The 18,760-nt window shown below is 43.1% G+C and overlaps 2 protein-coding genes across 7 annotated transcripts in view; one reads left to right on the plus strand and one right to left on the minus strand.

Moving 5' to 3' along the window:
* Positions 1-6,321, plus strand: part of asah2 (N-acylsphingosine amidohydrolase 2) — a 77,615-nt gene extending 71,294 nt beyond the window's left edge. For both annotated transcript variants that reach the window (XM_069900672.1, XM_069900673.1), the window contains one exon: positions 1,312-6,321. In XM_069900672.1, coding sequence (XP_069756773.1) covers positions 1,312-1,495 — 184 coding nt within the window. In that variant the 3' untranslated portion in view covers positions 1,496-6,321. The remainder of the gene's footprint in view (positions 1-1,311) is intronic.
* Positions 6,216-18,760, minus strand: part of a1cf (apobec1 complementation factor) — a 49,473-nt gene continuing 36,928 nt past the window's right edge. Inside the window, exons 9-12 of one of the 5 annotated variants that reach the window (XM_069900677.1) lie at positions 17,875-17,996; positions 17,636-17,772; positions 11,201-11,328; positions 6,216-7,955 (exon numbers count right to left, since the gene is read on the minus strand). In XM_069900677.1, coding sequence (XP_069756778.1) covers positions 7,732-7,955; positions 11,201-11,328; positions 17,636-17,772; positions 17,875-17,996 — 611 coding nt within the window. In that variant the 3' untranslated portion in view covers positions 6,216-7,731. Of the gene's footprint in view, positions 7,956-11,190; positions 11,329-17,635; positions 17,773-17,874; positions 18,093-18,760 lie in introns of all 5 variants that reach the window. The other 4 variants (XM_069900675.1, XM_069900676.1, XM_069900674.1 and 1 more) reach the window with 4 other exon arrangements.

Here is an 18,760-nt window from a genome sequence, read left to right on the forward strand (position 1 = left end):
AGAGAGTTGGGTGAAGATGAGCCTATCATCAGATCTGCCATGATCTCATCGAATGGTGGAGATGGCTGGTTGGGCCGGATGGCCGACCCCTGCTCCTATTTCTTATGTTCTGATCATGGGTTCATTATCATATACATTGTTAACTGTACATATGCACTGAAATTTTACTTGCAGTCAAGCAGGCACTTTGTAAAAAAAGTAAACAATTGAATTTTTAAAAAGACAATAAATACATCAAATAAGAGAGTAAATATTCACTGTTATCCTCATGCAAAAACAGTGCCAACGGTCAGTCTTGTTGATGTGTAGCAAGGGGAGGTTCAGGAGTCTCAAAACCTTTAGAATGAAACTGTTCTTGAACCAAGAGGGGGTGATCCTTTGCCGATGTGGCTAATCCAAACTGACTGGGATCTGCCGATGAGGAAATCAAGGTTCCATTAAAAAAAACCCCCAGCACCTCAAGGTTAAGAACAGTTTCTAACCAACAATTATGAGGCTCTCGAATGTTCCCTGGTTACACTAATCAGGGGTCGCCCTGATGCCACAAAAGGATTGAATGCAGTGTTGTTAAGTAACTATTTTTCCACTATGAAAACAATAGATCTTATCCTTTTTGTATTTATTGTCTCTTTTTAATTCAATTACTACGTTAATTATTTTTAAAATTTTTGTCAAATTTGTTTAAAGTTGAGCTGCCTTTTTGGTGCATATGAACATTATCAAGCCAATGACATGGCATTGTCTGATCCCTTGGCCTGTCGCCTGCTTCTCATACCTTTCCTCAAGGGCTTTGACATCAAAATAGCCTTTAATCACTCTGAATTTCACTTCTCAGTGTCGCTGTCAACCTCCTTCAGTTTTTCGTTTGTGCATTAACCATGTTACGTTTTCTCTTTGAAAGAAATAAGCCTAGCAGATGCTGGGAGGCTGTTTTTCCTGGCAGGAGAAACTAGAACTTGAAGGAAATTGACTCAAGATGTTTAAAGTTAGGGTGAGTCTTGAGTGCGTATTCCCTTAGGGGATTGTGAATCCTCAGAATTTCACTCCACAGTGAATGGCAAGAGGCTAACCCATGAAATACGTTCAAGTCCAGGTGAATAGATATTTGGAGTACAGGGGAAATCAGGGTGAGAGATGAGGCCAGCAATCAGATCAGCCTTGATCCTATCGAATGATGGAGCAGTTTCAAGGTGGACTGTGGCCCACTCCTGCTCCTACTTGTAAATGTTGATCAAGGAATTTTAGTGGTTTGATATTGCCTCACAAGGAGGATCTGTTTGGATTTTCTAACTGTGTTTGCTTTGTTTTTAGGCTGTACTGGAGCAAAGGGCTGAAAGGTCACAGCAACATCACAGTAGCCTGGCACATCCCATACTCTGTGGAGCTTGGGACATACCAAATCAACCATTTTGGCCATTTTAAGACATTACAAATTTTCCGGCCAATCTTCACTCCTTATAAAGGCTCTTCCTCATCCTTTCAGGTGAAAAACTGAAATTCTTAAACACACTGTCACGATTCTGTCTCACAATTCAGAAATTTCAACACATTTTTCTCATGACTCCTGTTTGTAATGGAGGAAGGCGGTTAATTTAAAAAGAATTCTGCCGGCTTGGGTAAATAGATAGTGATTGTCACGTTAATTATTGCTGGGACAGAAGTAATATTTGGGGTCACTAACATCACAACAAAATTGTGAATTTCGTAATTCGTAGAAGATTGCACATATATCACCAGATGGTGAGAAAATATTGGTCTTTTCCATAATGTGGGTTTAGATCAAAAACACTTTAATGAGGAGAACTGAACAGGTTATAAAACACTATTATATCAAACAGAAACAAGTCATTGAACTTTTCATAAGGAATATTTTAGATGAATAATACTTCTGGGCAGGGTTGTGGGTAAATGGAATACATTTAGTTGCATTTGGCCTAGGTTACCTAATTCACATCAAATAATTATTAAGAATTTTTAATCATTATTTTCTTGATCAGCTTAAATCATATTATAGAAGAAAGTTTGTTCTTTGCCTCTAAACGAGACTATTGCCAAATTTCAATAATTATTTTCTACATTTATTCCCCAAAGCTGTTGTGATTAGCTTTAATATTACAGACACGAGTTCCTGATAAATAGCTTTATTACTCCACATTTCAAGACTATGTGACAATTACTGATGTTAAAACATTGGCACGTACCGGAAGAGTTTAAACACATTTGTTGTGTGCTCATTTCAAAGTTGTGCATTGTTTTTACTGAACTAAGTACTCAAAGATAGCCAACGGAAGAGATTTCAATTGAGCAGCCCATTGAAAAGTTAACCTTACTTTTGGATGGAAGAAGGAATGCAAAAAAATTGATCTGATTAACTCACTGAACAACAAAGATTTTGCTTTCTGAACACTTTTGCATGTATTTTATGGATTTTGGGCTGCTACTCACATAAATCATCTTCAAACTTTCCTGTCACATACTGTTTTTTAAGATATAACTTATTTTTGTGATTTTGTGCCATATTTTAAGTCCACTTCATGCAGACAAAACCATGAAATTCAACATGCCATTGAAAATTAATTTTCTGCATTTGCACTTGGACTTCTTCCCTGCTGATCTTGGTGCAGTCAGTGACAAACATAGTGAAAGATTTCACCAGGGCATAGAAAAGCGGTGTCAGGGGAACTGGAATCCATCAATGCTGACAAACTATTGTTGGACACTGACACGACAGGCATAAGATCCTGAAAATCTGCAGCAAAACACTTTTTAGGCCAGTTGAACTAATGCAATATGCCATTAAACATGGTAAATTCAATAAAAAATAATTTAATGTTTCTCCAACTTCCTAAATTATCTTGGTGTTCAGCTTGAAGTTGTCTATCACAATCCCCTTTTTTTTCACGAAGCAAACATTTTAGAAAAAAAATTGTTGATTGGTGCTATCAATCCATTTACATGAGCTGAATCCTTCTGTCCTCGCAAGCACCTGATAAGCATGAGCAACAAACAACCTAGCCAGTCAGGCAGTATCCAGGGACTTAAAGGATCTGTCACTTCCTTCTATGGATGCTGCCTGACCTGCTAAGCTCCTCCATCAGCTTATTTTTTTTCTCTAGATTCCCGCATCTGCAATCTCTTGTGTAGACTTTTTACACGAATGACATAGCCATGACAACCATTTTAGATTATTGTCAAGTCATTTCATTTTGTCAATCAATAACCAAACCATGCCATGTACACTCTTACATATTTGACCAAATGTATTTCATATAGAAACAGGATTTATTTGATTAATTTTTCAGTTAATTCAAATTAATCATTCAGATTTGCAAATTGGAAATATCGGAAAATAAATAGAAATTTCCAAGGCTGAGATCCTGTGTCTTGACCTCTTGTAATCAATAAATTATGACATTTTTAATCATAAATGGAAAATTTGGGTCATTTTGCTCAGTATTGGTTGTTGGACAAATCTGAAAATGGGGGATTTATTTTAGAAAGATGAATTCGCTGAGACAATATAATTTTAACTAGTAAAAAACCATGCACAAAAAGTAGCTGGAATTGATTGAATGGATTCAGCATGAATTTTACTCAGAAAGCTTCAGACCTGTTCCCTATTAAAGGATTTAAAAAGTTAGTATTAATGGTCATAATTTAACCATAGTGGTACATTGATTCTGCATTGTTTTATCCCCGTATGAACAATGACTGTATATTCTACATAAAAATCAATTGCTTTTTAGAAAGCTCTCAATTTTCATTTGCATGCACCCTGATAATATTATAAAATGCCACAAAATGCTTCAGAGAACAAAACAAGACAATTTAAAACATTTCTGTAAACATCTTAATCATGGCCAAGATCAAGGTTTATGGCGATTCTTAAGGGAGACGGAGCAGAGAGTTTCCAGAAGCGGAGCAGAGGGTTTCCAGAAGCAGACCAGAATTGGAAGGGCAGTGGACAGAAATCAGCAAATGGTGTGTTTGGGGGTGGGGGTGCGGGGAAGTTGCAATGATTTAAAGAGAGACAAAGAAAATCTAAGTTGAATGATCTAAGGTCAGGCGGAGTTTTGGGTGGGCAGCACTTTGAGCAGAAGTAAGTCATGAACGACTGACTTTACGGAGGATAAAGGTAAGGAGGATAACTAAGGACGATAAAAGAGTCTGGAAATTAAGAAAAGACATTGAATTTGAGCAGTAAAAGAAACAAGGTGTAGTGGGATCTAAGGTTACGGAGAAAGTGGACAGACACTCGGTTGAATACGATACCAATGCCAGATTCTGAGCATGGCATTGACTAAGACTGGAAACTGCTTCAACCTATGAGTGATGTGGGAAGGTAGTTATTCTAATTATCTGGAAGACAAATGTGTGTGTGTTGGGACTGAAGCCATGACTTTGATCTATTCAGTTACAGGTCAACTGAGGCTGGTTGTCAGGCATATGCCGGGGTCAATAAAATTGAAGCAGAGAACGTAACATAACGTAAACACTGAAAGGTCATTGATTTGAAATATTACCTCTGTTGCTCTCTTCACTGGATAATTGATTCAGAGACGTTTGAATCTCACTATGATATCTGGGAATGGAGCATTTGCAATGAAATAAATTTGGATTAAATATCTGATATCCCTAATGAAGCTAGTGATTTGTTGTTAAAAAAAATGTTTCCTTAATTCTCTTCAGTCAAGGAAATCTTCCATCCTTAACCGGTCGATGCAATGGTGTTGACTTAACTGCACTTAAGAGTCTACTCATGTCTGATGTCTGTCAGGGACAAGCAATAAGTCTTGCCAACAATATCTATAATGTGAGCAAATCAAATCCCAAGGGGTGAATGATTGTTTGTGGCATTTGAAAGGAGTTCAATGATCAGAGGGGTTTAGGGGCAACTGTGACAAGGCAGCTAAAGGTTCAATGCTGGAGCTGAGAGGAAAGAATCTCCCTTTGAATTGTGGCACAGAACATGCTCGCGCACTCTTCCACCATGGAGTGCAGCACACATAATGTTCGGAATACGTTCCCAGGGCAGAGCGTGATCATTGCTAAAAGGGGTGAGGATAACATTATATGTTACAATATTACCATAGTGCTCCTGTGCCAGGATACATCCAGTGATGTGACCCTATGTCTCAGTGTGGAGAGGCTGCATGTGAGGGTCGGTGATGGGCAGGCTGGGTGAACCCCATTGCTGTTTAGTACTCTGACGTGGAACTCGGGTCTGCAGCCGGGACTGGCCGTGGCTGCTCCATTTATTGACAGATTCCCCAGATCCTATAGCCTCCTTTATGCCCACCTATTGGATATGCTAAAGGTTGCTGTCTGCACACATGCGCCCACCACTCTGTGTGAAAAAACTCGCCACTTATATCCCCCTGTATTTACTTTCAAGCACCATAAAACGATGTCCCCTTGTGTTTGCCATTTCAGCCTTGGGGGAAAAGCCTGTGGCCATCGACACGATCAGTGTCTCTCATCATCCTGTACACCTCTATCAGGTCACACCAGGTGGCAGATTAACCATTAAGCTGAGTAGGCTTAAGTCTAGGGGCACAGAAGGGAGGGGAGCCCGGCAGGAGTGGGGATCTTGGACTCCCCCCCAGGCAGGAGCGGGGACCTTGGGCTCTACACTTCTGTCAACCCCAAATATTCATTTGACTCCATGGCATTTATCGACACTTTCCCCCCCCTCCTTTTGACCCCCCCCTAGCATTTTTCAACCCCTTGGATAGTCCCATTGACCCCCAGAGTTATTTAACGTAACTTAACATCACTTTATTCTATTCAGTGATGGGTGGGGTGAGGGGCAAGGTCAGGGGGAGCCTTACTAAAGCTCAGTCTAAGGGCCTGGGTGGTAGTTAATCCACCACTGGTCACACCTCATCCTCCATCACTGCAAGGAGGAAATGCCAAATTCCCTCAAAATGGCAAGGATTCATGCCATATTCCTGGCTGCCTCAGTTCTTGTCTTATTTTTGAAAGCATTCAGACTGAAGAACCAAGTGTGTTGTAACAAGTTATCTTTGTTGCTCAGCAGTAAGTTGAGAACCAGTGTATGAAATACAACACTAGGCTTGTATTGGGCTGTTAAATGAACTCAAATGGCCTCAGCCTTCTGACTGAATGATGGAAAATAATGTCAAATGATACTGTCCAAATATGTAACCTAACAAGTAAAATGTCTTCATTTAAAACAGTTATCAAAAACACCATCAATATTGAAGATATCTTTAATTATGCATGTCACATGTACTGATAATTAATTAAGACATATTTTACAAAGCTTTGTTAACTGGACAAAGAAATTAAAATGCAATGAAACACACTTTGGCTTTACAATATTCCTTTTATAACTTATATTTAAACGGATGAAGTAGTATTGATATAATTCTGTGGTGCCAATTTATATATGTATATATATTATTAGTTAGTAATTTTCTTCTGATAACAGTTTCTATAATGATTGGTAATTTTCTGTAATGGTGATTTCAATATCTGTGAGAAAATGTTACATTCTGTACAAACATTGATATTTTGACATCTGGTACAAAAATAGTTTCTGAACGCTCCAAGGGCATCGTTTAATACTGTTATCACTGTTTGCTGCTTTGGCACCCTGCTGAATACCTTACCAAGCCAAAGTACAATATCAACGCTGTTCGAAACACAATAGAGCATAGTTTTGTTCCATTATAAAATGAAAGAAACAGCCAAAGCAACAGAGAAAAGGAAATGGTAAATACTGAAGACAGGTCAACTTAGTCTTTAATTTAATTGGATAACAATATATTAGCAGCTGTAATGTTTAAGCTATTTTTTTTAAAAAAGGTTTTCTCCTTGTCATTTATGTCTGAAAGTTATAACTGACTTTGTACTTGGACATATTAATGTTTTCCATGACATCTGGTAATATCAGAACTTTTATTTTGGCACTGCAGTTAGATTAAACTTTGGCAGAAGTTCATTATTGGCACAAGGCAACCTCAAGGATGTGTTGAAATTTAGTAAACATGAACTCCATCAGTAAATATAGAGTCCAACATTGGATACTATTTAACCACATATACCGTCAAGAGTTGCACATGATACATTTTAATATTCTTCTCATATCCAAGTAGCATCTATGGCAAAAGTATGAAGTACAATGTAAACATAAGGGCCAGATTATACCTGAGAAATATAAAAATATTTAAGGGCTATATAGCTTTTTTTTTGCTTTATTTTAAAAGTTCTCTTAACTTAAGATACTTCTTTAATGTATATATACATATGTACAGGTATACTCCACATTACGAAACTAGAGCGTTCCTAGGAAACCTTTTGTTAGCTGAAATGGCATAAAGCAAAGACCTATTCACTACTAAAGGAGGCTATTTTCGTAAAAGCAAAAACCCATTCAAGTCCTTTCATAAAATAAAACACTGCTTTCTTCGTAAAAGCAAATTTTTGTAAATGAGTATTTGTAAAGCGGGGTATACCTGTATAGTAGCTGAATAGACTTACAATCTATGGTAATTAAATTCTAGCTATTATCGAAATCACATCCTCCTGATCATTGGAATCAATGTGAATAATTCTATTAATCTATTCCTATATTTGGGTCATTGGAATCAATCTGAATAATTCAATAAATCTGTTCCTATATTTGCCTGTTAATTTAAAATAGGCATTTCTCCAGCTGCTGTTAAAGTGTGTTGGCGATGTTGTTCGTCGGTGCTCGTTTTCCTTTCAGAACGTTCCATAGGTGTCCCCGCGAGCAGGTACCGCAAATGCTGGATAACTGTCGTAAGTTGCATATGTGGCTAGGTCCTGGCCCAGGGCAACGGCTTGTTTCAGCTGTGTAGCTGCCAGGTTGGCTGCCGTGCCAGTTAAAGCGTATCCTGTAGCATAATATGGGAATGGGAGATCAGTTGTTGAAGCCAAGTAGGAGACAGGCATACACAGAGGTCTGCCTGAAAGAAGAGGCAAAGCAATCATTACCTTGAGTGCCAGTTACAAGCTTGAGATAGCAAATTAAACTTTAGGAGTATACAAGCTTTATTTCTCTATTAATGTTTCTTTTCCCTCCTTTTTTTGTTACCTGTATCTATATTCCTTGTTTTATTTATAATGAAGTTGCCTTGCTATCTCATAGCAGCCAATTTGCACTACTCGTGATGAAGGGTTTCAAGCCTGAAAAATTGGTTATGATTCTTTATCTTTGCTTGCTGAGTTTCTCCAACATTGCATATTTACTTCACTACTTCCCCGTTGGATTATTAACTACCAGGTAGGAAATTCTCTTCTATACCCAAGAGTAAACACATTTCTGAGCACATGCACTTGGTGGTGGGCAGTAAGGTCTGAAAATCCCCGCCCTCAGTTTTTAACCTGTGCTTTCAGCTATTCTGCAAATTGTAACTGATGGTACAGCACTTGTTGAGATGACTCCTTGTGATATGCTTTAACTGTAGAGATCTGCAAGCAGCCCTTGTTTTAAGGAGAAATCTGTCTATATGGCAGCTTTCAGTAATGCAAAATCAAGTCATCTACCCATACACCAAGAAGTGAGAGTGGAAAAAAATGCTTATCTACATTTTCACATAAATCTCAGAAGGGTGAATTTTTATTCCATATGCCCGATTTTTTAAATTTTTTTTGGCAGTGATTTGTGAATTCTGTTGGGTGAATTTCCATTGCATGAACTGCCATGACATTGGGGTGAGGAGGGGTGGTGGATGTATTAACCTCGTTGGTTAGTGTTACAGCATCTGACTCCAGCCCCTCAATGTGTTTCTGTATTTTCAAGCAACAGAGTGTCCATCACAGTGAGTAACAACTGAACATTGTGACTGGCACCTTTGGTATCAGACCAGCAATGAGGAAGGGCCTGTACCCTGTGGAAACTTTGAGCTGCCAAAACTTTGTTCTGCCAGTAACCTGCAAGTAGGAAGCCTTTGGTTATTTTAAGGATTCTACTCTAGATCAGGCTTTTCCAGACTTTGGGAACATGTCAAGCTCTAGCTGGTGAAGAGGAGAGTCCTTCCTTGGCTGATGGGACTTGTTGCATGGAAGTGCACAGGAGGGGCTGCTCTGTAACTGGCTGAGCTATACCTGAACTCACATGGGAAAATGGCTTGATTTTCGAGGAATTAAATCCTCCACTAACGGGAGCACAAAAGCTGTGGCCTCGTGACTGACTGAAAAGAACACCTGACTCTGGGGTGGAAGGTCTCTCTTTTCGGATAAAGCATGTGAGTCTGGAAATTTGATCGGACACTGCTGGACACAGTTCATTCTCGCCACTGGCTGCATCCAACATGCATGGAAAGTCATGGGAGTCCCAAACCAGAAACTGCTCTTTTGGCGGGGTTATTAAACCAGACATAGAGAGTTTTTTCTGCACCTGCGCACGGGCTGTGGCCTTCTCTACGCTGTTGGCCAGAAGAGCCGTCTTATTCAAATGGAAAAACTCTGTGTTTCAACAGTTCTCTCATATTAGGTCCTGTTTAAGTTCAGAAAAAAATTAGATATCACGTATTTGATTCATCAGTGAAATTTGAAGATACATGGGGACCTTTTATGTCTTATTTTCATTTGATGTAAATGTTTTTAATGTGATTAGATGTACTCACTCTTCCAGATGAGATAGAATCTTTGTATGTACAAAATGTATGTAACCCTCAGGATAAGCTGCTCGGATGTTTTTTTTTATGGATAGTTTTATTTTATTAGAATAGGTTAGGTGGGAATTTTTATATATTATATTTTTGATGTATTTTCTGTCTGCTTGGAGGGGGACCGAATTTATACTGCTTGAAGTTTTATCTTGATGTATGTACATATGGGATATTGTATTTTCAGTTTAGTTCCCTTTTATTCATTGTTACCAAATTTATTATAGAAACCAATAAAAAATGAAAAAAGAAAGTCATGGGATGATTCTGTGTAAATTTGACAAAAGATTGGGTCTTGTTGGTCTGGGAAATGATCAGTGTCGAGTATTTTCAGAACCACTGATCTTCCAAAGTGTTCATTCTCTGCAGGAGTTTGACTTAAAGGGGACCCCCTGGAAGAGATCATAACCCATTCCAAGAACCTGACTCAGGTGAATCGCTGTTGAATATTTTGTTAGATTCTGCCTGTTGTTATCCACACACACACACCGATGATCCCCATCAACCCTCCCCATATGGCGCCCCCTGCTGGCCACTCATTACTCTGCCCTCAACCTGATTTCTACATTCAAGCCCAGATCAATGGGCACCGTCCTTCAAGGCTTCGATCTACCCCTGGTTGTGTCTCTCTCCTCAGCTCCAAAGTTCAGAACTGACCCCACTCCCCTATCCCTCCCTCCAAGACCCTGACTCCTACTGTCTATGGGTTTTCAAAGGACTTTTCTTTGACTCGGATTTCAAATCTCCAAACTACTCCAAAGCTACTTAAAAGATCCCCTCTGATTACCCTCCTCTCCACTGTTTACAGATATATAGCAGCCCCTTCTACTGTTCAAGGCACCATAAGTTCTCTGTCCCGCCAGCATTGCCATTCATGTACCCAATACCTGCCTCTTGCAAAGCCCAAATCTACAGAGCTCTCCCTCCCATGCCTCCCTTAGGCCTCTGATCACTGGACCCCTCTCCTTTGATCCAGATCTGCCAGAATGGACAATGTATTTTCCTTTATGTAAGGGAATCTGAAGTGTGCAACAGTGGTCCGCCTGCTTGCTTCAATCGACCGTGCCCTCTCTGCTGGTTGTTTTTACCATGCAGCTGATTGCTGCCTGTTGAATTGGATGGCACAGAAACAAGCTCTTTGGACCACCAGCTTCACTTACTTGTACTAACCCTACACCCTCACATTCCCATCAACTCTTCCCAGATTCTTATCACTCACCATTTACAGAGGTCACTGAACCTACCACTCTGCACATTGTTTGGACTATGGGACTATGGGAAGTGACCAGGGCACCTGGAGGAGATGGGGAGAACCAAGAAACTCAACACAGTCCGATTGAGTGGTCACTGGAGCAACAAGGCAGCGACTTGAACAATTGCATCATGGTACTGCATCAACATTCGAGGCCCCGGTTCTCTTAAAACTACAACAGGTTTTGTAAACAATGTGCAGATCGCATATAAATCATTCTTTATGAAGGTGCCAACTCACTGAAAAGATTTTGTGGCAGGAGAAGTTGTCAGTACAGACCTTCACGTACCTGTGAAAGCTGCAGTTGGTAGCTCAGTGCCCTCTGTCTGAAGACCTAGGATCTGAAGCACATGCTCGGCTGCATAACTTTTGGCTTCTTCTACAACAGTGCAGAGTTTGGGCGGTGTGAATGGTTGGCTACAAGAAATAATATTAGGTTCATTTCCAAGTCCAACCATTTCATGTGAGCACTTATGCTGTCCAATGCAGTTCTTCACAGCTTGATTTGATTAAGTCTATGATATCAAGATTTAACAGTTCCAAAGTAATGGTGTGCCCCACACATTTACAGCTCACAAACCCAGTTATATTAGTGTTCACATACATCTCCATACTACATACATCTCCATCAGCATATCCCTCTATTCTTTCCACACCCCCCCCCCCCCCCCCCACCCACAACCCCTGCCCTTGCTCCCCTTTCAGATATCTCCATATCCAACTCTATATTATCACTGGGAATCAAGTAATTTTAAAAAAAATCAGATGCTGGAAATCAGAAAATCTGCCAAGAATTGTAGGCTTGGAATGTTCATGGTTTCTCCTTTCATCAGTGCTGCCTGGCTTTCTAAGCATTTTCAGTATTTACTCATTTTGCGTGAAAATGCCCTTCAGAATTTTTCCACACGTTTAATAATGATCTGACCAAGCAAAAAATCTCTCTGATTATGCCTTAAAACATCTTCACATTTTTGTTGAATGCTGTTAGAATGGCTTGAATGTTACCTTTTATAAGCTTGCTGCTTTCTGGAGCTTACCTTCCAAGTGGTGTCAGAGAACAGGAAACGTTACAGCACAGAAACTGGTCCTTCAGCCCACAATGTGGGCACAAATACCAATTCCAAATATACCAAGTTACTTCTGCTTTCACATGATACCTATATCTCCATTCCCTGCAGATTCATATGTCAATCCAAAGCCCTGTTAAATACCACCTCATATCTTCTCTCACTACTACCCCTGGAAGTGGATCCAGGTGCCTGTATAAAAAAACTGCCCCACACATCTCCTTTAAATGTTGCCCTCTCTCTCTCACCTTTGATGTATGCCCTCTACTATTTGACATTTTGACCCTGGGGAGAAAAGATTCTGACTCTCTATCTGAATCATGCTTCATAATTTTATAAACTTCCAAAAAGACCTCCCCTCAGCCACCAATTCTCCAGAGAAAATAGCCCAAGTGTGTCCAACCTCCCACCATAGTTCATACCATCGAATCCAGGCAGCATCCTCGCAAATATCTTCAGTACCCTTTCCAAGCCCTCCACCTCCCGCCTGTAGTGGGACAACCAGAACTGCACATAATGCTCCGTGCAGTCAAACCAAATTTTTATATAGTAGCCACATGACTTCATTGCTCTTTGACCCTGTCTGAGGCGGAGTCTTAAAAAAGCAGCCTCTGTCCTCAAAGACCCCCACCACCCAGGCCACGCTCTCTTCACTCTGCTACCATCAGGAAAAAAGGTACAGGTGCCAAAAGTCAAGACTCAATAAGCCATTTCATGTCAGGCCTCCACCTGGAGGCCGACTACAAGAGCAGATCTAAAACTTAAACTTACCTTTCAGACAGCAGCCCAAAAAGGCTGCTCCAGCGTTGCATTCATATCGAGAGGTGCCTCGTAGTGACCTCGGGAGCCAATGGAAGCGGGGCGACTGGTGCCGAAGCGCCACCTGTCATAAATACATCAGCAGAGCAATGGCCATCTTCCCTACCTATAATCCCCCATGCAGCTGGAACTCCTCTGTGGTTCCCAGATTATGACTATGGAAGATAACCATTGCTATGCTATGTTTTGAGTCGCGGTGAGCGGCCCTGAAGACTGAAGTAGCCCTGTGAGGCTGTCACAGCCCACATGGGTGCCCCCTGACAACCCCCACCGACTCCGATGCACCCAAAGGCTCTTGCTGCCCTGACAAGTCCCACTGCCCTGATGGCTCCCACCTGCTGCCCCTGCCTTGATGGGGTCATGGAGGGAGAAGGGTGAGTGGGAAGATGGGTTGCGGGCCGATGGCATCATCAGCCCACCCCTAACCAGCCGCTTGCAGTGGTTGTACATTCAGGTCAGGCAGTGGAGTGCAGCACTCCTCCGATTATCCTTCCCTGAGAAGGGATGGAATTGGTGCCTTGTAGCCAGCAGGGCAAAGGGCAAAGAACCTCTGCCTTTACAGACGGTGTTTTCCCTGCTTGAAAGTGCCTAATGGCACAAGGACAGCTTCTTCCCTGCTGCCATCAGATTCCTGAATAATCAATGAACCAGAGACACGGCCTCACTCTTCATGCTCTACTATTTTAATTTTTTCACAGTAATGTTGTAAGATGAATGTTTGCTCTGTGATTCCTCTTAAAAATGCTGAATTTTATGACAATAGATTTGGATTCTGGTTCTGTCACGACAGACCATCAAGTTCTAATCCACATCAATCCCATTTAACAGCATTTAGACTGGCCATTCTCAATGGGGACCACAGCGCATTTAAGTGAAAGCCCAGTTTTCTTTTCACCTCGCACAACGCAATTTAAAAAAAATGTTTTTTACGTAGTTGGAAGGAAAGAAGTCTGGAAGAAACTAAAACCTGACTGCTTCACAGGATAGGGAGACCATAAACTTTGAGCAGAGTCAGGGGAGGGGTGGGGGGGAGAAGCTGAGAAAAAGTTGAGAGTGGCTGATTTAGACCAAGACTGTGTCTTGGTGATTCAAGTACTTTGACTTGATATTTTTGAATAATTGTGAGAATACAGTTGTAGAGCTCGTCGAAAGAACCAAAGACTTGTTGATCCAAACCAAGGCTTTTATTAGCAAAAGACCAGAGCTCTTCACAGGTGGCCGACCAGTCCGGAATGATCCGACCTGGCTAGGGACACAACCCTTTAAGGCCCACCCAGACAATAGGCGTGGCTTAGCTCTCAGCCAATCGCTGTAAGCACAGTCTAGATACAGTAACTATATACACTATATACATTGGTGATAGATCTGTACTATCACATTCACCCCTTCTTGGAGAATTGACCCTGGGAAAAAAAAAAACAAAAACGAGGGAGAATGAAAAGGAAGGGGTAGGTCAAGGACTGTAGCGGTCAGGGGATCTGACCATCCGGCGTGACCGCCGTGGTGCCGGGATTGGGGTCGCTGGAGTGGTGTCGCCAGCGGGCTCATCGGGTGCGACTGCTCCGTCGCTCAATTCCCCAGTCGTTTTGTCGGCAGGGTGGCCCGAGTCATTGGGGTGCTGTTGGTCCTTCTGTTGCGGCACGGGGCCTGGAGCATAAGGAGTTGGGGGGTTTGCTGGGTCTACCGCGTCCTGAGCTAGGTCCTGCACCGAAACAGTGTCCTCCCGCCCGTCTGGGAACTCCACGTATGCGTAATGTGGGTTCGCGTGGAGTAGAGTCACTCGGTCGACCAAGGGGTCGTTCTTTGAGTGCCGGACGTGGCGTCGCAAAAGGACGGGGCCAGGGACGGTGAGCCATGCCGGTACAGTGGTTCCCGATTCGGATTTCCTCTGGAAAAGGAACATCCTTTCGTGGGGGGTGGCATTTGTTGCAGTACATAGGAGGGAGCGGATGGAGTGTAAGGCACTAGTGAGAACCTCCTGCCAGTGAGAGGTGGGGAGACCTTTAGACCGGAGAGCCAGTGTAACCGCTCTCCATATGGTGGCATTCTCCCTCTCGACCTGGCCATTACCGCGTGGGTTATAGCTCGTGGTCCCTCATCCAGCAATCTACGCACCTCACTCCTAATGAATTGCCTGTTTTCGTAACTATATTGCCGACTTTTGGTGGCCACAGGCTTCCAGCCAGGGGTGAGGTTTGCGAAGAGTGCTGGCGGGGCAATCCGGAGTGTGGAAAGGCCGCAGGATTGGCCCCGGGGCACGGGGGCGGGTTGCTCGGGTGCTTCGGGAGTGGGGCGATGGCAGACCGAGAGGGGGGCGTGGGGTCCCCCAAAGTGTAGGGACACCGTTTGGAACTGACACTGGAAGTCTAATCCCAGCAACACTGGGGCGCACAATTGGGGAAGGACGAATAATTTAAAGTGGGTGACCGTCACGCCCTGTACTTCCAGCGTGGCGATGCAATACCCCTTTATCCCAGTCGAGTGCGACCTCGTCGCTAATGAGATCCTCTGGGTAGTGGGGATAATGTCAAGTCCCCAACGGAGGGCCACATCTGGCTGGATAAAACTGTCAGTTGACCCAGAGTCAAATAAGCAATTGGTGTAGTGTCCATGCACTTTAATCAGTTCCATTGCTCTGGTGAGGGGATGAGAGCATTGCTGGTTTAATGTTATTGAAGCAGTTGACAGGCGAGTTTTGCGCGATGACGTCACGCAACGGGGTGACGTCACGCAACGGGATGACGTAGTCAACGCTCGAGGTGCAGGTTGGAGAACCTCCCGGAAGTGCTGTTGTGGCGGGTGAATGGTAAGTAGTGGGGTTTGTAGTTGCTCGCGATCGGCGGTCGGGCCCTGGCGGTCGTCAGCGATGGACGCTAGGGTGAGCACCTGGTTGGCCGCGGGGGTGGCTGCGGCGGCGGTAGCGTCGGCCCCGGGGGTGTCCGTGGCGGCGGCAGCAACGGCTGTAGCGTCGGCCCCGGAGGTGTCCGTGGCGGCGGCAGCAGCGTCGGCCCCGGGGGTGTCCGTGGCGGCGGCAGCAGCGGCGGTAGCGTCGGCCCCGGGGGTGGCTGTGGCGGCGGCAGCAGCGGCGGTAGTGTCAAGTGTTCCGCACGGGGGCGAGAGGCAGGCCATCACCATGGTTGCGACGGTGGGTTGCCCCTTCCGGGTTCGGCGTCTCCGTGACGTCAGGCGTTGCCGTGCAGGGGAGCCCTCGCTCTCATTGGACGAGAGCTCTGGGGAAGAAGAGTTTGAATGGGATAGTGGCGGTTGAGCTTCACACGAGGCACTGTGTTTGCTGGCGGCCATTTTAGACCTACAGACTGCAGCAAAGTGGCCCTTTTTAAGGCACTTCTGGCACCTGGCTTTTCTTGCTGGGCACTGGGATCTGCTGTGCTTGTCCCTCCCGCAGAAATAACATTTCGTGTTCGCACGGGGCAGGGTAGCAGCAGCCGACAGGCCGTCAGGGGTAGGGTAGAAGGGCACTCTACTCACATCAGAACGAGGGGTCCAGTCCCTAGAGAGCTCGGTGGACTTTAAAGCTGCATCCTCCATTGTGATTGCAATCCGGGCCACGTCCTCTAGTTTTTCTACCCCTTGCTCGAGCAAACGCAGCCTCACTTCGTTCGACCGGAGCCCGGCCACATAGGCATCCCGGACGAGGTCGCTAGTGATCTCGGCAGCAGTTTTGTCCACACAGTTACAGTCCTTGCCCAATGCCTTTAATACTTGTAAATATGCCCTGCTGGACTCGCCGGGCTGTTGCTTCCTCGACGCAAGCATGAGCCGGGCATGAACTCTGTTCACCGGTTGATCATACAGTTCCTTCAGTACCTTTATGGCTGCGGTGTAAGTGGTCTCATCCTGGATGTTCTCGTAGACTCTCAAGGACACCATAGACAGCAATGCTGTTAGACGCTGGTTATCCTCCTCTACCTGAATGAATCTCAGGAAGTTTTCAAAGTTCAGCAGCCAGAACTTAAAGGCTTTGAAGGCTGTAGCTGACTGTGGGTCGATATCAAGTTTTTCTGGCCGAGTTAAACGCTCCATCCCTTTCAAAAAAAATTCTTTTTGCTAATAAAATTGTAGAGCTCGTCGAAAGAACCAAAGACTTGTTGATCCAAACCAAGGCTTTTATTAGCAAAAGACCGGAGCTCTTCACAGGTGGCCGACCAGTCCGGAATGATCCGACCTGGCTAGCCACACAACCCTTTAAGGCCCAAACAATAGGTGTGGCTTAGCTCTCAGCCAATCGCTGTAAGCACAGTCTAGATACAGTAACTATATACACTATGTACATTGGTGATAGATCTGTACTATCACAACAGTGCATTCCGGATTTCAACCACCCTCCTTCTCAAATCTCCCAGAAATACCATTGGTCTCTCCTGAACCTATGCCCTGTGGTCGTAGACAGCTTTACCATGGGGAAAATGCTTCTTGCCATTTACCCTGCCGACCTTACCTTTGGGTAACTCTGCCAGTATCCCCTCCCTATCATCTCCATCACCATGTGATGGAATCATTCCTGGAAATTACAGCACATCAATGAAAGTGTCTCCACCATATTGTTTCAAAGCAGGAAAAGAGAACACTCCTTGATATCTTTACTGATAGATTTTGTTCTTCTAGCATTACTATAAACAGATTGCATTGCTGTTTGTGGGACCTTGCTGTGAATAAAAATGCCTAAGTTGATGGCGTTACTTCAAAACCATCTACATATTTAGTTTGTATCCCTCATTTTGTCACCAAGGTTGGTCAACTAAAAAAAGTAGTTGGTCTCAATGTTGAGAAACCAAGGTGCAAAAAGATTTAACGTCTGATGAAACTGTAGAACTCACATGTTTGTGTACTGATTGGCAAGGGCAGGAATGGTAATCTTGTACACAAAGAGTTGTCTTTGGTCTGGTCCGATTGCAGAATGGAGCTGGTAAACAGGCTGTCCCCAGCTATTTTTTTGACAAATATCTTCTAAGACCTGTGTTAAAACACAATTTAATTTTGAACACTCTTTTAGTTTCACAACCTCAACTTGCAAAAGGCTTGGAAATCTTTTGGAGCAACCCATAACTTCTCTTACCTGAGATGGATGTTTCATTCCTTGTGGTTTTAGGGTCACTGGATTGGTTGGTGTGAGCTCCATTCCAGGCAAGAGGTCATAAAGCTTTTCCTCTTGCCTTTTGTCCATTTTCACGTGGTAACCTGCATAACCACGTCCAACACCCGTATAAGCCAAATAACCTCGTCCTGCTATCCCTCTAACTCCTGCAGCCCCTACAGGTACATTCATGTAAATTTCTAGGAATGCAAGAAGGCATCAAACTGAATCACCAGAAATCACCTTGATTCTCGTTTTGAAATGAAGAGGCTAATCCTGATCACCGAACTTGTTGAAAGATGGCTTTCATGCACTGATTAATGCATTATAACAGTACATCAATGAGTATGGATTAAACATAGATCATAGACAATGAGGAGAACTCTTTGTGAGTTTCTTTAAAACTGCTAATTAATACATGGAAAGTGTTGCTTGGGTGAGGATCTTGAGTCATGTCCTTCTGCCACAGGGGGGTGTTATCGTAGACAGCTCATCAAGTCCATGTAACAAACAAATTGGTGGTGTATTTTCAGTCAGCTCATCTTTCAAAGTACAAGGTGAAGCATTTCTTTTAAACATGCATAGATTAAAATTTGATTTAATTTTGTTATTTATTTATTGAACATTAAACACTCAAAAGCAAAATGATGCAATTCAAAATATTTTGGTATAATCTATAATTTCTTCATGGAGACCCTGTATCATGTCGAATCTGTGAAGAGGAATCAATTTGATTGATATCCTTTGAAAATAATGACCCAAAGAACTACTGGACTGTTGCAGGATGTATATCTCATACTTAAGCAGGTTCCTTGATAAGTCACCAGACAAGCTTCAACAGTTAGAATTTTCTTTTAAAATCAGAAGA

This window comes from Narcine bancroftii, chromosome 10, assembly GCF_036971445.1.
Source record: "Narcine bancroftii isolate sNarBan1 chromosome 10, sNarBan1.hap1, whole genome shotgun sequence".
NCBI classification, from domain to species: domain Eukaryota; kingdom Metazoa; phylum Chordata; class Chondrichthyes; order Torpediniformes; family Narcinidae; genus Narcine; species Narcine bancroftii.